This window comes from Oryza brachyantha, chromosome 1 (assembly GCF_000231095.2).
Source record: "Oryza brachyantha chromosome 1, ObraRS2, whole genome shotgun sequence".
In the NCBI taxonomy this organism is placed as follows: Eukaryota; Viridiplantae; Streptophyta; class Magnoliopsida; order Poales; family Poaceae; genus Oryza; species Oryza brachyantha.
In genome coordinates, this window is record NC_023163.2 from 2361490 (window position 1) to 2385958 (window position 24469).

Consider the following 24469-nt stretch of genomic DNA (forward strand, 5'->3'; position numbering starts at 1 on the left):
AAGTGTTTTCATAATATATACTTCTCCTCGTAATGAGAGAAGAGGCCAAGAGCATAAAGTGCAAGCAAATCTGCCCCCACATAAGCTAGCCATATCAGAACCCTTAGCAGTGGATTAATGTTCCGTCGCCGGAGGCGTCCAGTAAGTAATAGGAAGAGCTGTCGCATAAAACTAACAAGTACCATCAACTGAATTTTCCACTTGTCCCACACTTGCATTAAGCTTGTCATTGTTAGTTTGGTCTTGTTTTGCTTCCTGTCTGACTCATACCTGCTAGTTCAAGAAAAATGAATGAACAATATTAACTGGATCAGTTTATCTCGAAATGTATGCATGTATTTCAATAAAAAAAAATGATTGAACAATATTTTTGCAGGTTGCAGGCTATTGTTTGTATAGTGGCCCAAAATTTGAGTCGCTTAAAAAATGCTTGCGGAACCGAGGCACCGAGTTTGCCGGTCTTAGTTTTTTTGGGCTCAACCGTTGGTCCAATCTGTTTTTTTTTACTATGATTGAGTTAATATCCTAAGAGGAATGCTAAAAAACGGTATTCCGTCCATACCACTTGCACCGTTGCACGGTGTCCTTTTAGTTGTTCATTTGTTGCGCGAGACACCCGATATAGCTAGCTAGTCATCGCATCATTGACGTCTTGATTTAACTGGAGGCCGGGGAAACGAGAGAATAAGGTGGTGCGGATAAGGGACCTTGTCCAATGGAATGTTTGGATTTTTTTTATATAAATAGTAAAAGTAGACTATTAATAAAATTCATCCATAATCTTGTACTAATTCGCGAGACGAATCTATTGAGCCTAATTAATCCATGATTAGCCTATGTGGTGCTACAGTAAACATTCTCTAATTATAGATTAATTAGGCTTAAAAAATTCGTCTCGCGGATTACCACTCATTTATGAAATTAGTTTTTTATTAGCATATGTTTAATACTTCAAATTAGTGTCCAAACATCCGATGTGACATGAGGCTAAAAAGTTTAGCCCCATCTAAACAACCCCTAAGGCCTTATTTAGTTCCAAGAAAGTTTTTCCAAAAATATCAAATCGAATCTGTGTATATCTAAATGAAGCATTAAACATATATGAACCAAAACTAATTGCACAGTTATGGGAGAAATCGTAAGAAGAATTTTTTGAGACTAGTTAGTCCATGATTAGCCATAAGTGCTACAGTAACAAATATGTGTTAATGACGGCATAATTAGGCTTAAAAGATTTGTCTCGCGGTTTCCAGGCGAGCTGTGAAATTCGTTTTTTCATTCGTGTCTAAAAATCTCTTCCGATATCCGATCAAACGTCCAATATAACATTCTTACCAAAAAATTTTGCATCTAAACACCCCTAACAGTGAGAAGATGGAGCGGATGAAAGGGACGAGTGTATTAGCTGTAGTATCAGACGGGCATCATATACTTTTCTTTCACGTGTACTAAAGAACTTAACTAATACATAATTAACTTGGACATCATATAATTAAAATGAGAAGCTACAAGGTAGCACTGGATTATTCGTCTATACAAAGTCTACTATACTTTCGTTCTTACCAATGACAAATCAATTCTTTCTTGCTATCCGGAAAAAACAATGACAATTCATGCATATCTAATTGCACTAATCATGTGCGCATGCACTTACACCGACTAATCAACAAGGCCAGTACACATATGTTATCCTAGAATCTCTTCATAAAATATATAGGAATCTCTTGTAACCTCAAAAGACGACATCAAAGAAGCCATTCAATATCTTCCGGAAGCACTTGGACACAGCTGTAAACATCAAAGTAGGTCAACTCTCTGCAAACATCACGTACATCACAAATTGGATAGATAATCAGCTGATTTATTTCCGTGATTATTTAACTCAAGAAAAAAGATTATATGCATGCCTACCTGTTTGCTGATTGGAACTTATTTGTACCATATCATATTGAATGAATAAGTGACATATGCTCACTCACAAATGGGTTAAACTTGCTGAGGAATGGCTAAACCAGGTAAATTTCTCAAAATCTTTTGGCTACTGAGATTACCCCCTTCTGCCCAGGTCATAATATCCCAGTGTGAAGGATCTGTCTAGCCTCTTATTACTACCTGCCCTTGTAGTACCTTCATTTTCATTAGTTATGAAAACATATTCTAGGGTTGATAATATTTTTAATGGTCACATAGAAGACTTTCAAGGATGTCAGGTTGGTAATCAAGGCCAACGAAGAGGTCCCATTTACAATATCACCGATCCGTCTGCATATGTGTATTTAGCATCATGAAGACAAGTTTGGCCTTCCCAAACTTGAAGGGACAAATCAGGCGAAAGAGTACTTACAAGCTTGTTAACTTGGAGAAACTTGCTGGGATGGGTCCTTGAAAAGAATTTTCTTCCAACCTCGTACAAGAAAAATATGGGTCATACTTTAAGAAATTAGGAAGACGATAAGTAGTCCTGAGCATAAGAAAAATATGTTATCAATTTCAACAACTTGCATGTATTAAAGGCAATGCAAATTTATTCGTAGCATAACATTTATGTTGAGGACTGAAGTGAAAGACGTTATCATCTTAATTCAAATGAAAATAATGAACTTAGATAAGTTATTTCTCATGCTTTCTATTCATCTCATTCATAGGATATAACAAATAACAATGTTTCTTACAGATCGTCCAGGTTAGTCAAGTTCCCAATAAAATCAGGTATTTTCCCTGTGAAATCATTATCTCATATCCACCTGCAAGCACAACAATATACATACATAGCAGCAGTTTCACAATCGTTCTGCATCTGTCAACTTGGCACTGGACAAATACCTCAACTTGCCGTTGCAACAACTGAACATAGTTAATATGATTTCCTCGATCATGACAGCTTTGCCAACCACCTGAAAGAAGTAACATTTCTCAGTTTCCAATCTGAGCACACCAAGCGACTCAAGTAAACAAGAAGTTGTTGATGATGCAAATGATGAGTGCTTTCCGTTAAGTTACCTTGTTACAACCTGATACAAGATCCTGCAGCAGCTTCATCCTCTGGCCGATCTTTTCTCTTCTCGCCTGAATTGATCAGACAACAAATAGAACTACACGTTAATGCACAGAAGAGAGAGAATGACAGGGCCCTGCAGCAAATTACTGTAGCATTAGAATAATAATATATTTATTGTTTTGCACTGTAGTATAACACCGTAGCATACTAATTTATAGCCGTCCATCTCAAAACGGATAACTGAGATTAACCGAATGACATCGCACTGTTCCTTCTCTGCCATTAGTATGAAATGGCAGAGGATCCAAACCCACTGCGTCTCCTCGGCTCTGCGTTGGTAGGCTGCCCTCAAATGCGGGGTAAACCCGTAAATTTCCCTTCAGGCAAATGGCTCAAGCCATCCGTATGGTGGCAATCGCTTCCTCAGCCGAGTTTGCTTTAGATTTGGGGCCCACCTTACTAGTGTCCCCACTGTGGGTCGAGGGCTTTTGAGGAGTCTGGACTGAGATGTCATATGGGGATGTATCTTGCAGTGTCATCGCCCTTAATGGGCCTCAGTGAGCCTAGACGCAACCTATGCAGGAACTGCTATTTGCTCTGCCTCATGCTCCTGCTACCGTGGGGTGGCTCCATTTGCCTAGGAGTCAAAGACCACCCGATCCGCTAATGAGCAGGCCGACAAGCACACTGTCACATCCACACCGACGGCTTACCTGCCGCTTGTAGTGCATCCTGTTGTCACAACATAAATGTATATGCAATCAAGTCAAATACTATTTGCACATAGAGAAAGAATTCGAGTGTAGAATATACTCGAATGCCTTGGCACTATTTACAACAATTAACCTTGAGTTTTACAGGACGGGATACGGGCTTTTATAGCCCTAGAAACCTCTTATAAAATTACCTAACTACCCGTGGTTAGTTACTAATAGAGCCTAAGGGTATTGGCGTAAAATCTCTAACTTCTATAGGACCACAATGTCAGCTGTCTTCAGTACTCGAGTGCACTTGAGTACTGGTCCCAGACATCTTGGCGAGAATATTCCTAGGAGTCGTGACTGGCAAGTCTCCCTTATGCTTCACTTCGGTCTTCCACCGAGATGCACTAGTTGAATACCAAGACATCTTGGTCGAACATACCGCTGAGGCATATTGGTCGAATACCAAGACATCTTGGTCGAACATGCCAAACGAGCGTATTGTCTCAACATGCCAAACGAGCATATTCAATCCACATTCGAGCAAATAGGATAAATGGGACCATATATCAGCATGTATATACACCACAATTTATGATTGGCAAGTAGAATATTCCAACATGCTACTAGTTAGAATACCCCTACATGCTACTCGGTAGAATATTCCAATATGCCACTGGGTAGAATACTCCAACATGCTAATAGGTAGAATACTCCAATATGCCACTAGGTAAAATACTCCAACATGCTACTTCAACGTGCTTAACTAAGTGGAATACTCCAACATGCTACTCACGCACTTAGACGAATAGGGGTAAGGTGGCCCTGTATCAATACATCCCTTGGTCACCTGACGATCACCACTGCCACCGTTTGTTTGGCTAGATGTAGAGAGAGGTGGGAGAGTATTAGGCCCTTTTTAGTTCCCAAAAGTTTTTCCAAATACATCACATCGAATTTTTGAACACCTAAAGGAAGCATTAAATATACATAAACATTAAAACTAATTACACAGTTATGGAGAAAATCGTGAGATGAATCTTTTAAGCATAATTAGTACATGATTAGCTATAAGTGCTACAGTAACCCACATGTGCTAATGACGGATTAATTAAGCTCAAAAGATTCGTCTCGTAGTTTCGTGGCGGAATTTGTAATTTGTTCTATAATTAGACTACATTTAATACTTTAAATATGTGTCCGTATATTCGATGTGATGTTTTTGAAAAAAAAATTGTAAACTGAACGGACCCTTAGAGAAAGGGAGGGTCAACTGACAAATAGGCCAACTATTTTTTATTATTGTATGACTTGCACGTGGGTCCTATTTATTCTTTAATTTATTTTTATTACGTGTCACATAACCTCCATGCAAACGTCACATGAGATGAACACCAAATCAATATGCCATGGGGATGTCATATAAGATAGAATTATCGTCCAGACCGCTAAATGACTCGATTTACACTAGTTCTGATAGTTTGAGGATGTTTTGTACCAGGTTCTATGGTTGAATGATGTAAATGAAACTTGGCCCATAGTTGAGGGATGTAGATTGAAAATTTCGCATCCAATTCCCATTGTTTCTATCAGCCCACTCGAGGAGATAGCCCACCCAAACGCACGACAGAGGAAGGAAGAAGTTCATACCACCTCCTTCAACTATTGCTTTAATTCGGTCGATATCCCTTAACTAAAAAACCGGATAAAAAGGCTCCTCCAAATATTAAAACCGGACTCATTTACCTTCTTCAGCGGTTTGCACCCCGGTTTAGCCTGGCAGCCGGGTGACCTGCTGGCTGCAGCGGCGCGCGTCGTCTTCGTCTGCCATCCGTCACCGACCGTCGCCGTAAACATATGCAGTTCACTGCACCGTCAGGTTAATTACAGGAAGGCTTTGCAAAACATTCGAACCCGAGACAGCTGAGTTCTTGCAGGGAGCAAACTGAATGAACCAACGCGCTGCAACCGTTGAAAATCACGGGGATTTCGCCATCAGATTGTGCGCTCCTGCTGCCGCGGATCGACCACTGAGGTGGCATCTGCAACTGCGTTATCTGCATTGCCACTTACCACCAGCAAAGAAGAAATTTGAATTCGTTTTTTTGTCTTCTCGCTGAATTGAAGGCAAAGAAAGCATCCTGAATTCCCCAAGAACATGCTCATGTTGACGCCTGGACAAGGAGAGCGTAATCCTGATTCCTAACTCGATCGGCATCAGCATCAACACATTAATTATTTAATTAATACAGCCACACACACACACAACATTAACCACAGATAGCTTCTCTTCGCAATAAATCCGACCCATCCAGCCAGGGCACCCTCTCTCCGCCAATCACCGTCCTCCACGTAGCAAATCTCGCTTCGACTCGACAGCTTAACAGCTTTCCTCCCTCGAGAGGGGAGCTCCGATTCCGAAACGGCCGAAACGGCTTTCACACTGGCAGCCTCTCTCTCTCTCTCTCTCACCATTCTCGCAGATCCAGACGAAACCACCGGAAAGAAAATTTTCAAATCCCGAAGCGGATTCGCGCACGGAAACCCACCGTCTCCGGCGCGCGAGAGAGGCTCGTAGCGGCGGCGGCGGGCCATGGGGAACAGCATATACAGGTTCCTGTGCGGCCTCTGCTCGCCGGCGTCGGACTACCGGCCGCACGGCGCGCACCCGGCCGTCGCGGCGCTCGGCCGAGACATCCAGCGATTTGAGGCCACCTCGCAGGTGAGGCTGGAGAGCTGATTTGAATTCGATCGATTGCGCTGTCGGCGCCGTGATGAGGTGATGAATTCTGGGGTTTAATCTGTGGATTTTGGGTGTTTTTTTCTTTCGCTAACTTTTAAGGTTCCGGATGGGCTGAGCCGGCATGTGGTCTCCTCCAAGAAAGCGCAGGCTAATTGGTACGCAATTCGATTCAATTCGTTCTGTGCGCGTGTTTTTTTTTTTTTTTTACCTTCTTGTTTCGAGCTGGAAATGGAGAGGTGATGAGCTCGTCGTGATGTTGCCGTGGATGCGAGGGATTGCGTGTGGAAATTTGAAAGCGACGTTTGAGAGATCAGTGATATGAAAGAACCTCTCTTTCTTAAAGATTAGGCACGGTTACAGTATCTTTTTAGTACTAATACAGTAAAATTTAGATTTAATTATGTATTTTTATAAATATATTTTATTCGAAACTTTGGTAAATATATTTATTAATTTATATATTTTAACATGATATATGACACATAAATTTATTACAAAGTTATATATTTTAGTTTTAATTTTAACTTTACAGAATTTATAATACACAGGGTCCATCTCCGGTGTATTTTACTGGTAGTATTATACTACAAATAAATCTAATCTTAGTCATTGATTAGAATGATATTTTATACTTTTTTTAATTAATCGATTAGTAGTATTTTGTAAATTTTTTTAAATAATGATCACAATGAAAATGACGATATTATCCCGGTACTATAATTTAATCATAGTCATCCAATAAAAATAGATCAATAATGTCGATTAAATTCTACTGGCGGTTCGGTAGAATGCATCGGAGAACACCTCATAATAAAACTATATATCCGTTAGATCCAAAGCAATAGATGACCCACGATCATTCGAGGGACACTTAAAAATAAATCCTAATATACCATTTTTTTCCCACTGAAGTGGAGAACTCCATTTCTTGTCAAAACAAATAACTATGATTTGTTCATTTTTGTGGCGGGATCTCGAAAAGTATCAGGATACCTTTAATAATTGCAATAATTGAGTGAGACCTTGAGTATACAGAGTAGAATTCAGCAAAATTAGACTCGTAAATGCCTGTAATAGTAGTAGGCACCGAGGGATTTCCTCGAACTGATCTCCTCGAATTTGCTGCCTTGAATCATGATAGTACTGTGATGAACTTTCTGGTGCTCATTAAAGGTACAAGAAGCTGATAGTGACATGGAAGAAAGCCAGGCCGACTCCGAGGACGCCGGAGGAAGCCGCTCGGCTCGTCATCACGACGCTGAAAAATCATCAGAAAGCAGACGTTGAGGTATACTATCAAACTCATCATAATCATACTGGCAGGTGCTTGAATTTGTAAGTATTAACAAAGCGAGGCATGCCTGTTTACGTTTGCCCAGGGATTCTTGGTGTTCTATGGCCTTCCAATTCCAAATGCAGCTGCGAGTACTCCTGTGCCTCACACTACACACGCGTCAAAACCTGAAGGTTGCAAGTTTGAGCTGCACACACTCCCGGTGAGACTCATGCATGACGACTTCTTTCTGATCTTCTCTGAATCTTTTTTGACATAAAAAGGTAGAGACAGCTCTACCTTGTAGCATATACCCATTTCATTAGCAGAAATGAGTCGGTGCATGAATACGAGATCACAAAGGGAATCTCTGAATCTTTCATTTCAAGAAAAAATTCTTTGGCTAACAAGTGCGCCTGCTAGTTTCTCAGGTGGATGCAAAGGCTGTTGCCGACGGCGATACGATCACCGTGTACGTTGATACGGCCGATCCTCGGGAGTCCGGCAGTGTGCCCCGTGAAGTTCAGAAAGCCGCGGCGGAGCGGACAAAGGCGCGCTCGGTCAGGGACTACCAGAAGGCTGACGGGTTACAGAAGATCATAGCGGACGCAGGATATAGGTCATTCATAATATGCACTTCACTCGACCAATAAAAATAAATTCTTGATGTTTCAGAGATCGTTCAGGTTGTGTGACAATTCTGAACTTAACAATGCAATGCAGGCAAGTTCCTAATGCGAGAGGCGAAGAAGTCCTCGCAAAGAAGTACAGGATCAGGCTAAGGTCTGTGCTACTATTTTATTGATCAACGAGCAAATGATTATGTCCTTTTCTTTCCTGCAAGTTTGATGCAGTGGTATGAAATGAAATGCAGAGGGATTGATGCGCCGGAGAGCGCCATGCCGTACGGCAAGGAGGCAAAAGAGGCCCTTCTGAAACTGGTGCAGGGTAAGAGCTTAAAGGTCTATGTATATGATGAGGACCGGTATGGTAGATGCGTCGGAGATATCTACTGTGATGGCGTATTTGTGCAGGTAAGCAGCGAAATTAACTTAATCGTTACGACGCCTTTGTTCTTGCTGAATTGCAACGTCACACTATGCATCTAAGCATAAATAGAAGCAACTTGGAAAGTAATGAAATAATTTTGCACCATGTGCCACCATTTCGCTTGCAGCTGTAATACTTTACGATTGTAAAAGTTTTAGATGTTTAACTGGAATGTGAAGTAAAGTTAATTCCCTCTTTTATTTTTTTTAAATTTTTTTTTGCTTCTGCATTCTGCAAGGAACTGTCAAAATATTTCAGCACACGACACGTACTGAAAAAGTTATAATCTTTTCTTGAATGGCTGCTATCTTTTTTCCATTCTTACACAAGGTATATAATTTACCTTGCTTCTTGAATAGGAGCAAATGCTGAAGAAAGGATGTGCTTGGCACTACACTGCCTATGATCAACGCCCAGAACTAGCCAAGGTAAGTAGTAAATTGAGGCCCTACAGCTACACCGAAGCCAGAAAACACTAAAACAACAAGAACATTCGTGCATAAAAGATGCTAAATGAAAGTATTTTTGTTTTTAATCTATCAGTGGGAGAAACAGGCGCAGTCTGGCCGGAAGGGCTTGTGGGCGTCGTCAAGGCCACAGAAGCCGTGGGAATGGAGGAGGGACAAGCGCAACGGTACAGCATGAATGTGATGCAAGAGTTCTACGTTGTGTGATGCGAGTTGTGGCCATGAACACTTGAACAGCAGCTGATTGATTCTTGTAGCTCTTTCGGAGTTGTAACCCGGGGAGATGTATACTTACACCACTGTAGAAGTGTAGACCATGGAGTGCGTGTGCACTAGTACATTGGCACAGGGGTGTTGTCAAGGAGAAAGAAATTGATTGATTGGTGTGTACTCTAGCAGTCTAGCTAACTGCATATGGTGATTTGTTCTGTAATTGCATCGGACAATTGTATTGTTGTACAACTGAAAACCGGTCAAGAATGTCCAAGTGAATACCATGTTGTTCCGGAACTCGATAAACTGAATATACCGAGTCATCTTATTCTGAAAACGTAAAGATCCTTAACGAGCATATTTTGAATAATGAGCTATACTTTTTTTTTTGCTGGAGAGTACAACATCCGTACCAAAAATAAAATAACTCCAGAATTCAAACTTTTTCCTAAAATAATTCATTTCCTACATTTTTATGTACCAGTGTGTAAATCAAAAGATTTTGCCCCATTTAGGCCGCGTTCAGCAGCACCCCTTGTTTATCCAGATTTTCTTGTTTTTCATGCACAGGTTTTTCGAATTGCTAAACGTGTATTTTTACGAAAATTTTCTATAGGAAAGTCGTTTAAAAAAATTCATATTAATCTATTTTTAAATTTTTTAGAACTACTAGTTAATTAATTATGTACTAATCTATTACTATGTTTTATGTGCCGGATTACTATACTCTCCAAAATGAACGCGTCCTTAGTCCCTTACCTATTCACCCGCTAACATTATTTTACTAATGGGTATTTTGTTCTTTCTTCGTATTCATTGATTATTTCTTGAAATCCCTGTTTTATTTAGGAATAGAGGGAGTCCCAAATTACTTGTCATAATAAACAGCCTCAGATGGGATTAGACCCAAGGCCCAATAAATAAAGCCCATGAGGCCATGATGCACACTCTCGGTGGCCCACTAGTAACACGGCCGGCCAGGCGACCACGGCCGCGGCCGCGCGACCCCGACGCCGTCGCCGCGGGCTCCGGCGGAGAGAGCTTGCCGCCTGAGCACCCGGTCCCTCCAGGGCCAGCTTTTTGCCGGAACGGGCGTGGTGACCGAGGGTGCGTGCACCACCGGTTTGAGCGCCTTGGTGGCATGTACGCCACCCACAGGCACCGCCGCGAGAAGGGCGCCCTTGCCCACGACGGCGCCGGCGGCGCAGGCGGAGGCGCGAAGAAGCGCCGTACGTCGCCGGTGCTGTTCTGCTTTGTCGCTGCGACTGTGCTCCTCGGAAATGCCTATCACGCCCTGTTCCTGCAGGTATTGAAAATTTGAAAATGAGCTCAGCTCGTCAAGCACAATCCATCGGATCAGCTGAGTTTCCTTCCAAATTAGCACTGAAATTATAGATCTACATGTATCTGAACAAATCTGTCAAATTTCTTTTGTTGATCTTGTTGCTGATACTGTCTTAAGGTTGATAGCGGCATTGTAGATTCAGCTGGTGAAGAAAGGCTATGTCTTTACTCATGAGTGGTGTCCTAAATTGGATTTCTTGCTCGTATTACTTTGCTGTTACAGAAGAAGGAATCAAGTCATGGCTTTAGTCGGAGAAGGTCGTTGATGCCTAATAAACCTCAAGGTGTTAAGTATGAGCTGCACACGCTCCCGGTGAGGCCTCCCTCTCTTTGCAAATCCAGATGTCCTTTAGCAATGCTGTGAAGTCGAATGCCTGACAAATGTGTGCTAGTTTCTTCAGGTGGATGCTAAGGCTGTAGCGGATGGGGATACAATTACCGTTTACGTTGTCATTGCTGATCATCCAGGGTTTTTCAGTGTGCCTCAGGAAGTGCACAGAGCAGCGACTGACCGTGCCGAAGCACTGATGGCCAAGAATTACCAGAGGGCTGATGAATTGCAGAAGATCATACTTGATGCAGGATTCAGGTTGTTGTTTTAGAAGTTAGCACCATATTCAGTAAGTTTTCTTAACATGGTTTCTGCTTGTCACACTTCTGAAACTTTTCAGTGCAGGCAACTTACTAACTCAACAGGCGGACATGTTCTTACGAAGAAATACCGGATTAGACTAAGGTTTATCTGTCTTCTGGATTCTTCTTTGTGTGAGTGACTTCCTTCCAACTGGGCTGATATAATGAAATGCAATGTAAGAAATGCAGAGGTATCGATGCACCAGAGAGCTCAATGCCTTATGGCAGAGAAGCAAAAGAGGAGCTAATGACGCTGGTGCAGGGAAATAGACTAAAGATTTCCGTGTATGGTAATGATCGATATGGTCGATTAGTTGCAGATGTTGATTGCAATGGGGTATTCGTACAGGTAAAAGAAATCGCACTGTAATGTGCTTGGAGCCTTAGAGTTGGAGTTTGGGAGGTCTAGGATACTGAAAATATTGTATGGAAGTACTGAAACATGTTTTCAAGAAAACCTCTAGTTTTCATTCAGGTTCTTCCATGTACAAGTAGTATGTATTCAGTCTCATGAAATCCCTAGGACTTTTGGTAGAACATAAACCATCATTACAAGCACAAGTTTTTATATAAATCCTGCAAGAAAATTGCTGAATTTTCTCTACTCAAGAAGATGCATGCTCTCATATTGGTTTCAGGGAGTTGGTGATATCCGGAGCACAAACTATATTAAGCTTGTTCTTTAATTTTTGAATAGGAACACATGCTGAAGAAAGGGCTTGCATGGCACTACATTGCCTATGATCAACGACTGGAGCTCGCCAGGGTAAGCAATAGATTGTCCAGTGTTAAGTATAGCACACCTGGCATGTCAATTTTTACTCGACTGAAGAGCATGCTCTGAACATTTTCTTCAAGCATAAACACTAGTTCCTGACAAACAGAAATTTTCAGTGGGAGAATCAGGCAAAAGCGAGTCAAATGGGTTTATGGTCTTTGCCGAACCCTGAAAAACCATGGGAATGGAGGAAGGAGAAGCACTTCAGGATTTCAAGATAGGCTAAACCAGCCGCTAATTTCATTTGATTTACTCTGCAATCTTCTAGTCGATAGTCATGGTTCTGTAGAATGTGTAGCTTGTACTGTGTATACATGCAAGCTTTAACAACTGTTGTAAGGCAAAGCAGTAGTGTTGGTTGAGTGTAACTTGTAATTCCTGTAACAGGAGATTGCATAAGTGATCCCAATTTGGGATGGGATTTGTTACATTGGACTGTTGCAATCCCTGTAACATAAGACCTGATTGGTTGTTGTAATGATTCTCTAAGTGATAAACATGATCCATGCAATGTACTAGTAGTAGTTTGCAGTAAGCCAGTAAGAACATGAAATTGTATGAATAACAGGAGATGAAGTCACTGTGATACCAGATCACTGAAATCTTACACATTTCCCCATCTTTCATTGAGGAAAACAAAACACCAGGATAAATTTGCTCTCATGCTCATAAGTTAAAATTTGATTTTTTAACCTTAAATTTAGAGTTGATTTTATGTTATTTTTATCGTAGTTTATTTTTCAGTATTTGATTTTAGATTGGTAAAAACATGTATATAAAAATTTTATTCATAAATTATTCCTACTTTAATCGATGCATATACTCTCCTGAAACATTTGAGTGTAAATGTGTAATGACATGATCCTCGTTGATGCCATGTTTAATTTTTTGCAGAGTCATTGGTGATCATGCCAACCTTTGGTGTTCAGATGGAACAACACCTTTGGAGGTAGGAAATAATGGAACAACACCTTTGGAGGTAGGAAATAATTAGAAGATGTATGTTGTTGAATTGATTACCTGATTCACTGAAGACTTGGCTGACAGCAGATTGTACAACTAAATTTGCTTTGGATGAAGGAAACTAAATTGTAGATTGTAGTGTGAGAATGCCAGCGATTATTACCTCCCTCCCCCCCCCCCCCCCCCCTCTGTCTCTTTTTTCTATTTAGCCGTAGAAATTTAGTTGCCCATTTATGACCTTGGTCATGTGACATGTGTATTTCTGCTCCTCTGAACATTCACAGTAGAATGTCCTGTGCTGGTTTTCAGTTCTTGCATAGGAATTCATCTTCTGCACATTATGAACTCATTGCAGGTACTAAAATTTTTAGCAACTTGGATGCAACCAAATCTGTCTTCTGATTATATTTTTCCTCGAGCAAGATGTGAAACTTAAAAATAGGATTAATGTCTCCTCCTGCTGAAGTTGACAAACCCACACGGCTGCACTGCTATAGCAACTTCAGAATGTGTGTAAGCTTCAAATCTCACATGCCCAGAGTTTTTCTTATACCGCCTCTTGTCGGCAGAGGCTAGTTATCACAACTCTGAAATTTACTGGCCATTCTATCTGGACAAGCTTACTGCTAACTAGGCAGTAACTGCAGATTGTAGGGGATCTGAAGGTCTAGAAATGGAGACCAGTTCTTGGAAGACCCTGTTTAGTTCCTAAAAACTTTTCCCAAAAACATTACATCAAATTTTGGACACCTAAATGAACTATTAAATATACATGAACATTAAAACTAATTACACAGTTATGAAGGAAATCGTGAGACGAATCTTTTAAGCCTAATTAGAACGTGATTAGCAATAAGTGCTACAGTAACCAACATGTGCTAATGACGGATTAATTAGACTCAAAAGATTCGTCTCGTTGTTTCTAGGCGGAATCTAAAATTTATTTTGTAATTAGACTACGTTTAATACTTTAAATATGTGTTTAAATATTTGATATGATGTTTTTACAAACTAAACAAGGTTGAATGTTACCACAGGACTGTCATCAGGTCATCATCATGCCAACCATATAGCATCATCATCAACACCATGGAAACTTCTCATGACCACAACTGTACATGACAAATTGTCAGATTGATCTCCAGCAACTGTATCCCCACCTCATGAATACTACACGGCTTCCATCGTATTCTCATGGTCAGCATGAACAGCTTCAGGGAGGGGGCTTTGTAGGAATTTTATAGAAATTTTTGAGAAATTGAGCTATTTTTTCATGTAAAATTCTTGCGTTCTGAAGGAGTCGTTAGTGTATCAGCATGGTGAGGGGCTCACGTGCCAGCGACCCATTACGCTGAATAATCCATATCATTTCTTTGTATTTCTTTCCATTCTTAATGAAATTGGTCGGTTGCCATTTCGGCCAACCCGGCTTAATAGTGGAGATGTTTGCCCACCGACACCAGGCACAAGAATCTGGGTCACGATCGATGTGAGCTCTGAATTGGATGGCATGAGCATGAGTGTGACGACAGGAAGGACTAGCATTAGAGTGACAAGAACAAAGTGCGATGATACATAGCAATCCCAGTGAAGAAAAACTGACAAGGATAACGCATGTTTCTAAATTCCATTCCAATATGTGTGGCTAGCTTAGGTCAATTTTCACCTTCTTTTTTGTTTTTGTTCTCCCCACTGTGGCACTGTTCTGAGTGCTCCATTTCACGTGCCTCATTTCTGATATGATTTAGAACTGTAGCTGTTTCATTTGTATGATATTGACACTGTGAGTAAAAGTACTTCTTGAGATTTGCCCAACAAAAAGGTATTATAGAAGGATGTAAACATACCAGCGCATCCACTCAAACATAAGGTTTTATTTGCTATACACAACAATTTTACATGAAATAAGTCATTTTTCACAGGTAAAAGAAATTATGCATTTCAAATGCAGACTTTAAAGGGGTGATAACAACATATTTTCAAATGAGAAATAATTTGTGAAAAACAATATTATATACGTGTTCTTAGCCAATACTAGAAAATAAACTATGATGAAAAACCCTAAAATTTGCTTCAATTTTTAGGCTGAAATTCAAATTTTGGTTTATAAGCATAAGAAAAAGAAAAAAAAGTTCTTAAGTCCAGAAAAAAACATAATTACTGGCTCTCTATCATAGAAATAAATCATTTTTTCTAACAAGAATGAAGATATACATTCTGTGTTGTGTGCCTGTCCAAAATTGAATAATTGTGCGAACGGGCCTGTAGCCTAATGGTTAGATAAGGCCTTAGTAGCACCTGAGGTCCTGGGTTCGACTCCTCGTTGGCCTAGTGGTTACATAAGGCCTTAGTAGCACCTGAGGTCCTGGGTTCGACTCCTCGTTGGAGCGAATTATTCATGATTGTAACGGCTTTGTGCTTTCAGTGGGTACCTAAGGTCCTGGGTTCGACTCCTCGTTGGAGCGAATTATTCATGATTGTAACGGCTTTGTGCTTTCAGTGGGTGACGATATGAGGTTTGCACGCGCACGCGTGCATTCCTAGAGGAGAGTCATCAAAAAAAATTGAATAATTGTCGTCAATATAGACAACGTTTGATTTTCAGAGGACTCACAATCATCATCTATCTTCATGAAAACTATCCGTTTCTTAACATTTCAGAGATTTTTCTTTGCCTAAACGAAGGTACTAATTTTCAGAGATTTTTCTCTCCTTCCTCTGACAATGTCCTGGGTGCAAAAAATAAGGCCCGTTTAGTTTCCAAAAATTTTCACCCAAAAACATCACATCAAATTTTTGGATACCTAAATAGAGTATTTTATAGATAAATCGAAAAACTAATTGCACAGTTATGTGAGAACTCGTGAGACGAATCTTCTAAGCCTAATTAGTACATGATTAGCCATAAGCACTACGGTAACCAACATGCGCTAATGACGGATTAATTAGGCTCAAAAGATTCATCTCGCGGTTTTCACGCCAGCCGTGAAATTCATTTTTTCATTCGTATCCGAAAACCCATTCCGACATCTGATCAAACGTCTGATATGACACGCAAAAATTTTCAATTTCACCAACTAAACAACCCCTAAGTCCATTCACCTACTACTAATGCTACACGTGATGGATGGCACAGGTTAAAGATTCCGTTTCTTGATCACTCATTTTTCTTCTCTGATTCCCTTTCGGTCACTCATTTTATTATCTTCCAATTGTTGGTAACAGGTACAGCGAAAATCCTTCGACGCATCCAGATCGCATCACTGGATCTTAAATTTTACTCTAATCTCTTAGTAACTTTTTTCAAAATCATTGCCCACTATCAAATCAAGTGATCAGTAACTGCAATTGACTACATGAAGATGGGCGTCAACTGCTAAATCATGAAATTTAGAGTGATCCAAAACTGGAAATTAGCAACTTGTGCGTTGACATCCATGAAAGATGGACATCAGAACAGTCTAGAATGGGGGCAACTCTCCAATACATTTTATTGGTATTATTATACTACCAGTAAAAAAATAGTATTTTTTACTTTGTTAATTACTTGATTAATAATATTTTTTAATTTTATTTTTTTACAATAAAGATCATAATAAAAAGAATGATATTACCACTTCAAATTTCTACTACACCTAATATTGCTGGTAGTTTAATTTAATCATAGTCGTCCGATAAAAATAGATTAACGATATAGATTAATTTTTACTACTAGTAAAATATACCGGAGTCAGCCCGTCCAAAATTGTTATCCCCCATAATACAGCCAACAGCACTTCTATGCTGGCACAAAGCACATTTCCTGTAACGAATTAATGTGACAAAAAAGGGAGATTGAACTATTAAGTTATACTACTAGTAAAATATACTACTAGTAAAATATACCGGAGTCAGCCCGTCCAAAATTGTTATCCCCCATAATACAGCCAACAGCACTTCTATGCTGGCACAAAGCACATTTCCTGTAACGAATTAATGTGACAAAAAAGGGAGATTGAACTATTAAGTTATACTGACACGCAGTAGATGATGTTGCCCAGACAGCTGCGCATAAATTAAACTGTTCTCCAACATTCTCCCTCATAACTTGCACCGAAAATTGCAGAAACGCGTCAATTAATATATCTCAACAATTTTATGAAACTAAATATTCTTGTTTTTCAGGAACTCCTAAATAAAATACGTGATAGGTCATAGGTATGTGTCTCACTTTTTTCAAAAATGAAAAGGATAAATACATGTCTCATTTAGTCAGTCCTGCTAATTAAATTGCACGTCCAAGCTATTCAGTTCATTTATTACATTAAGTTGATTTATTCAGAGAGAAGCTTTGTCGATCAAGTTCTTCAATCTTCTTATGCCAGTCTTGATGTATATTTTTATGGCATAGTTAACAAGACTGTAAACTAGGTAACTGAGCCAGATGAGTTTCATGGGGATGAAACTCCTCTCTCATCGCATGAAACTCCCTTATTTAATGATATTGCCAAGTCAGCAATTTTATTAATATGACACATGTGCATAACACTCTCATGAAACATGCATTGAGGTCACGTACAAAGGGTTATAATTGATGTCTCTATCGCTGCATGCTTGTTGACGTGGAGAAGAGAGACGATAGGAGAGAGAAAATTGGTTGTTTTGCATGGAGTCAAAACAATGACTCTTGGCGTATAAAATGAGAAGACAACCATAAAATCTGCTTTGTACGTGTACTGACTCTAATTAGAGGCACTGACCAAATAAAATCCAAACGAGAAATTAATTAGTCTAGAGTCTGCTTGAGAGACTGTCTTTTGTACGAGGAGTTTTTTCTGCTGATATGGTTTGATATAGAGCCCATAATAGACTCTATCATTGAACATGCCCTGAAGGCTGGCCTTAGCATGTGCAACACATCAGAGGGGCTCCTCATTTTCAGGATGCTGTCATCCATGCATTTCGAATGAATTAATTAGTTAATTAACAGCATTAACGCTGACTGGACCGACTAATCACACTGAGCAGGAGCAGGACAGTCAATTCTCATTAGACGACAAGCTAGCCAGCACCAGAAACTACGTACTACACTTATTTACGTTTGTACAGCGACAGCTGATTGCACTGTTAACGTGATTCACACGGTTGGCCGTAGTCTAGCCCACGGAGAGGGCTTACTAGGCAGGCCACTACACGCTCCAAATTATTTATAGTTAATATAATAGTTAATTTATATAATAGTTACCTCAAAACATATAATACACTATTAATACATAGTTCCATCTATCATACACATATTGTATCTTATAGTCCGTGCTACGGCTAGCTACAAATATGTAGCTTGCTGCTCTTTTCTTACTTCTCTTATCTACTTCTTTTCTTTCTTCTCTTATCTATTTAAAACATATGTCTAGCTTATAGTCTCCTATTATACTTGCTCTTTAGACATTAAGCAAAACTGGATGCCTGGGAAATCACGGATCTTAAAGCACCCCACATAACTTAAAGTTTCCTTAATCTTCTGCTTATTCTTTTGTCATTTCATTTTTTTAACATGGAGTTATCAAGGTATATATACACATGTAAGGCTGTAATGCATCTCCATCAACTCTTTTTCTAAAAAGTAGCAACATCTAGTATTGAATTTTTGCCCCAAAATATAACTTCTCTACATAAATTCTCTTTTCAACCGTTCACATCATTTCACCATTTAATTTCTCCACCAGCTTTCTTCTCTCAACCAATCAAAACGTGCCCTATTTAATACCAATGATCCTAATATTTTTTATATTCTAGGACGAAGATAGTATTATTTGTTAGAAAACAATCGGAAAATAAACGATAAACACGGTGGATCAGTAACAGAAGATACGAGATTTAACGTGGAAACTCTCCTAACACAGAAGAGAAAATCACAGGCGCCAGCCAACAAATATTTTCACTATATCGGGATGGAGTTATAATGTCGAATGGTGGCTTACAAGAAGTATATATATGGTAAAACCTAGAATTCAACCTGTGGGGCGGAGGCCCCACACCCCGGGCGTACCCGAGTGCATAAACCCAATGGGCCACTTAGGACTCCGATTTGCTCCGCTGAAGTGAACTTTATACGAGCACACATGGAATTTGGATCATAACTTAACATTATTTATAACATTATTTAGAAGTTTTTTTAAAAAACTTTGTTTGCGGCACCTTTATAGCCTATTGTTTTTGAACTGTACATTGGGGGTACACAGCACTCCACAGATCACGCACATGTATATCGGAGACACATTATTATTAGGGAAAAATTATAGGAAGATATCCTTTTTTGACGTGACATTCTTAGTTTTCATCAAAACGAACTCATTTGGTTAGTTAAGCAGGCAACTAGGGCTATATGACCATGTTTTAGTTTTTATTTTTTTCATTAAGATTCGTACAATTTATAATAAAAAGTATTAAATTTTTAATTGTAAAATTTGATACATCCAATTACTTTGTATTCCAAGACACTAGATTTGTAAGGTACCCTGATGTACTTAAAATTACTCTCGTAATTACCACAAATCTTGATGAAATTTAGTTTCCCAATCTTTGGTTGGCCACGCAAAAAAAAGTGTGATAACCTTCTCAAAGGGTAAAAAGAAGCTAATTGCTTAGAGTTTTTTTTAAGATAATTAATGGAAAAGGTGTGTTCTTAGAACTGGTACCCCATCGCTGTATTTGGCACGTACGTACCGTTGTGCAACGGAGAGAACAATGGCCGTTCGATCGGTTTGTGCATTTTCTCGTGATGTACGCGTGCCGTTGGGTTGCTCCTTTCGGTGTCTGAAAATTGAATGGCGTGCCATGCGAAGCTGCAGCTAATTTTCTGTAAATAGCAAAATCATTAATAATTATATAATTTATTTAATAAAACAAATAATCAAAATCTAAAATTCAACGACATCAAATACAAAGAGATAAAAAGATGAGGAAGCACTAATTAATAGTGGTAATACGTTGTTTCCTATCTACAGTAAAACTCATAAATTAATAGTTGTAGATATTTTTAGTGACTATGGTCGTGTAGTAGAATACCAGAATGCTATCCGTGGAGACCACCACGATGGTATAAAAACAACTAAAACTTCTCATGAACCAACGCATCCATCGATCGATCTGCACGGTTTGGTTCATTATGGCCTCATGGGCGTTAGGACGTGTGCATCGATAGCTCACATCGTTTTCTGAATCGCTGAAACTGTTCCTAGTATTAGATGGGGCTGCTCTCAACTGAAAAGCACTGCGTCGTTTTCTTCGTTAATTAGGTTAAGCCTGAATTCTGCTTTATTACGTGCTAATCATGCCATCTTAGCCACCATTTTTTAGTTTTTTTATGTTTATAAGCTAAAATTTAAATATTTTATCTTAATTTAGAGTTGATTTTGAGGTTTTTATAGTGCTTTATTTTTCAGCTTTCGTTATAAACACGTATTTAACAGTTTTATTCGTGAATTATTCCGTTTGCAAACTTGAACTTTTCTTTTAAAAACCCAAAAGACGAGTAATTAATGTATTAGAACTAGGTATTAGGTTTGGAGACTGGGTCGGTTTGGTTATTAAAAGTGGACACACTCAACATTGTATCACCAGCAAAAGGATAGCTAAACCATTTTCAGCTTTAGATTAGTTGAGTTTCATAATCATGATGATGATGCAATTACCAACGACAGATACCAGTCAGTGGTAGGTTTCTATTGAGACAGAATGTCGGAATATATAAGCCAAGTTAATTATTGCTGCTGCTACATCTTGCCGCCTCGAGTGTACGAATGCCATATTTTTTTTTTTTTGAATGTGTACCGAAAATTTCAAATATCTCAAACGTATGATGAATCCCAGCAAACATTCAGTTGCCTTAGAATAGCATCCTCTGCAATGCTGCACGATCATTTACCTTACAAATGAAGCTGCTTAATTACACACTTTATCTGAACTGAAGTGATGGATTTGCAAAGAAAGCACATGCAAGAACACCCTTGCTTACTGGCAAATGACGATTGCTACATTGAATGCAGTGTTCATTCAGTCTGACGGTTCATGCTTCTCGCTGATGTGGTTTGCCAATTCTGCTAGCTTGGTCCAATCCTCTGCAGTGCCTTGTATATCATGCAAGATACTGTACCAACTAGCTTAACCAAACCAAGTCACCTATGACAATAATCACATCAACTGGTTCATTAGCACTGCATGTTCATGCTACTACATCTATCTCATCCAATTAGATACGTAGTACTTAGGCCGTGTTCTGCAGCGAGGAGAAGGGGTAGATTAGTACATGATTAATTAATTATTATTTAAAAGAATATAAAATAGGTTAATATGATTATTTAAAACAATTTTCTTATAGAAATTTCGTAAAAAAGACATCGTTTAGCAGTTCAAAAAGTATGCGTGTGAAAAATGAGGAGGTTTAGATAACTTATTCGCCGTATCGAACGTGGCTTTAGTATATTTTTTACCGTTAAACCCACTTGTTGAGACTAGTAATACAATCAAGTTTAATGGCTAAAAAATATACATAACCACGTGATAGGCTGATAGCTAGCCCGTTGCTGCAAAGAGTTCATTTACTGTGTTAACTTCTCATTTGAAGAATGTAGCATTTGATACACTCTTAATTAGTTAGAGTGGACTTGCCGGCGCCATTGACGGAGGTTAGTGTGATTAAACTAATGCAGAAGGATTAATTAGCTCTTAAGACTAGGGGTTGATTAAGTAGGAGGCCAAATTAATATGTATTTGTCAAGTGAGCTGTCTAAACTGAATTGATTATGATCATTAGTGTGTTCTGCTTGGAAGTGTCCTTGCAGGGTCTCCTAGACTGCCCTGATGCCCTTCAGATGGGGGGAAATTATATGGCCAAATTGCACGTACTGGTAGCCCTACTGATCCTTAATGGTTACCAGCTCTGCTCCTCAACATGCAGAGCTAATTAGCAGTAATTGCATTGGGCCATTGTGTTCTGATACATGGTTGATTGCTTCTGCATCTGTTTCAGAATTAAGAATGCAAATGCATGACAACTAACAATCAGAGACACTAAATTAAAAACTCCATGGTATATAGGAGAACTTATAGAATATTTGTGTAATTAAGCACACCAAGGACATGTTCTTTTCTTATTATCGATTATAAATTATCAGAAAAAATCTCAAACTCTTGAACTGTAAGTTTCATGTAAAAAATATAAATGTTACTTTTCTAAAGAAAAATTTCAAGTTGATTTAGGCGTTTATACCTTTGCGTAGCTATTAAAAACTAGATAATATAGAAAATCTCATGAGAAAAGAAAGTGGCCAAGCCTGACATGCAAATGATTTTGATATCTGAATCATGTCAAAAATATATCAAATATGTCCACATCAACCATATACAATTATACCCAAAAATCAATTTTGTGTCCCCAGCACCTAGCTACTCTGTCTTTCCAAGGGTCTCTGTTCATGATCAGATTCAGAATCATCATCACTGTGGCCATCCGCATTGATTTCTCAACTACACAAGTAACTACCTATCTATCAGCACTGTTATATAATAAGTGAATACACATTAACTGATTAACACATAGCTGGTCCTCTTCATAGGCAACCCATAAAATCGAAGCACATCTACCAGTACAAGTTCCTCAAAAAAAATATAGCAATATTTCAAATATTAATGGAAGAAACTTAATTCCAGGTTCTGTGATATATATATAATTAAACATGATGTGCAAAGGAAAAAAAGAACATTTTTTCAGACATGAAAATTATACAACATCATGTTTGAAAATGTGGAAACTAACAAATTCAAAACCAGTTCCAAGGAGATAATGATCTCTTGAGGATACAGAACTCTAGATTCTAGTACACCCATGCATGCATGCTCATGTTTTATTCTTCATATATATACTTAATACAAGCTTAAATTGATTAAGCATAACATTTTGGTGATAATTAAACTCTTCCATAAAATATCACTCCATGGAAAAGCCACATATATGCATGATAGTAGTACACTGTTAAGACCTGCAAATTACACTCGGAGTTGAATCAGCAGCTGAGTGACAGCGCGAGCTACGAGGCAAGGAGAAGCTAGGCCTTCTGCGGCGCGGCGGCGGCGGCGCTAGGGCCGTGGCCGTGGCCGCGGGCGTCCGACGACGCCATGGCGCTCCTCAGCGTCATGGCGACGCGGCAGTTCTTGATGGCCCTGAAGCTCTCGTGCCGCACCCTGAAGCACGCGGTGGCCGCCATGTCGTCCTCGTCCTCGTCCTCGTCCTCGTCGTCCGTCGAGAACGCGCGGGCGTGCTGCAGGCTCCTCATCGACGAGCACGTCGGCGACTGCGTGCTGCGGAACGACAGCGAGGACGAGGAGTAGAACGAGGACAGCGAGGACGAGGAGGTGGAGGTGGAGGAGGAGGAGGCGCACGACGACGTCGGCGAGCCCGACGCCGGCCTGGCGCCTCTCCTCAGCCTGATCCTGGGCAGGACGAAGAAGCTGAGGATGCCGTGCTTGCCATACTTCCTCCCGCCGCCGCCGCCGCCGGACACCTTCTTGGCGCCTTCCTTGCCGGCGGTGTAGTAGGACGGCGGCGGCGTGAGCGGCGGCAGCACGGCGTCGCATATCGCGTTCTTGGGCGTCCCAGGCTGCGACTCCCACATGAACGGCACGGAGCCCGCGGAGGCGACGCCGTAGTACACCCTGAACGACGGCGCCGCCACGGAGCTCTCCCTGGACAGCAGCTTCGAGAACACCTTGCTCCCAGCCCCAGCCGCCTTCAGCTGGAGCGAGGCCTCCTCCGTCTTCTCCTTGGCGCCGGCGCCGGCGCCGCCCTCCTTCGCCATGGACGCGCGAGAGCTCGAGGACGAGGAGAAGGGAGAGGGAAGGTGAGAGGTAACTGCCGGTGGAGAAGAGGAGGAGAGAGCGCGGCGCGAGTGGCTTCTTATGCTCTCTGCTCTGTCAGTGGCCGGGAGTAATACGGTTTTAGTAGTGGGGATTAGTTGGCTAAATTAATTAATTAATTAATTAATTATTTTGCACGTCCTCTTTTGTCATCTACTATATTAACTATAATATAATAATCTGCTTTGTGCTTGCTATTGATGCTCACATCTTCAGTCTACACTCACTCAGATCCGAGGTAGGAGAGTTGACTGTTGACTTTGTCTTGGCCTATTGGGAAGAGTTTGCCAGCTACAACTTCCTTGAAAGTTTTGTGTTAAAACTTAGTAAAAGGTACAATGGCTGAAAATTACATTGCTGGAAACAATAACTCTAGTCATAAAAGGTACAAACTTTTCAAACTTTAATAATTA

The 24469-nt window shown here is 40.0% G+C and overlaps 3 protein-coding genes and 1 long non-coding RNA gene across 4 annotated transcripts; 3 read left to right on the forward strand and 1 right to left on the reverse strand.

Moving 5' to 3' along the window:
- The first annotated feature begins 6107 nt into the window (after positions 1 to 6107).
- LOC102702602 (probable staphylococcal-like nuclease CAN1) lies at positions 6108 to 9701 on the forward strand. The gene is made up of 9 exons (XM_015836477.2): positions 6108 to 6421; positions 6542 to 6597; positions 7616 to 7730; positions 7822 to 7938; positions 8147 to 8334; positions 8439 to 8498; positions 8590 to 8749; positions 9125 to 9193; positions 9309 to 9701. Exons 1-9 carry the CDS (start codon positions 6293 to 6295, stop codon positions 9408 to 9410), a joined length of 996 nt encoding a protein of 331 aa, XP_015691963.2. The 5' UTR covers positions 6108 to 6292; the 3' UTR covers positions 9411 to 9701.
- A 681-nt stretch (positions 9702 to 10382) lies between these two features.
- On the forward strand, positions 10383 to 12790 carry LOC102702338 (probable staphylococcal-like nuclease CAN1). The gene is made up of 7 exons (XM_006645469.3): positions 10383 to 10751; positions 11013 to 11102; positions 11191 to 11378; positions 11466 to 11525; positions 11612 to 11771; positions 12120 to 12188; positions 12317 to 12790. The coding sequence occupies exons 1-7, from the start codon at positions 10383 to 10385 to the stop codon at positions 12419 to 12421; spliced, it is 1041 nt and encodes a 346-aa protein (XP_006645532.3). The 3' UTR covers positions 12422 to 12790.
- Positions 12791 to 15428: 2638 nt separating this feature from the next.
- LOC121053325 lies at positions 15429 to 15836 on the forward strand. The gene is made up of 2 exons (XR_005811004.1): positions 15429 to 15525; positions 15601 to 15836. It is a non-coding gene; the product is annotated as an uncharacterized LOC121053325 (long non-coding RNA).
- Positions 15837 to 22855: 7019 nt separating this feature from the next.
- LOC102702618 (serine/arginine repetitive matrix protein 2) lies at positions 22856 to 24050 on the reverse strand. The gene has a single exon (XM_006645470.3). It carries the CDS (start codon positions 23996 to 23998, stop codon positions 23249 to 23251), a length of 750 nt encoding a protein of 249 aa, XP_006645533.2. The 5' UTR covers positions 23999 to 24050; the 3' UTR covers positions 22856 to 23248.
- Positions 24051 to 24469: the final 419 nt, after the last annotated feature.

Bases quoted from the DNA above. Each gene is read 5' to 3' on its own strand.
- LOC102702602 (XM_015836477.2), top strand. From the start codon at position 6,293: ATGGGGAACAGCATATACAGGTTCCTGTGCGGCCTCTGCTCGCCGGCG. The intron at 7,939-8,146 runs GTGAGACTCATG...CTAGTTTCTCAG, and splicing joins TTGAGCTGCACACACTCCCG to GTGGATGCAAAGGCTGTTGC. The intron at 9,194-9,308 runs GTAAGTAGTAAA...TTAATCTATCAG, and splicing joins AACGCCCAGAACTAGCCAAG to TGGGAGAAACAGGCGCAGTC.
- LOC102702338 (XM_006645469.3), top strand. From the start codon at position 10,383: ATGATGCACACTCTCGGTGGCCCACTAGTAACACGGCCGGCCAGGCGA. The intron at 11,379-11,465 runs GTTGTTGTTTTA...TTTTCAGTGCAG, and splicing joins ATACTTGATGCAGGATTCAG to GCAACTTACTAACTCAACAG. The intron at 11,526-11,611 runs GTTTATCTGTCT...TAAGAAATGCAG, and splicing joins AAATACCGGATTAGACTAAG to AGGTATCGATGCACCAGAGA.
- LOC102702618 (XM_006645470.3), bottom strand. From the start codon at position 23,998: ATGGCGAAGGAGGGCGGCGCCGGCGCCGGCGCCAAGGAGAAGACGGAG.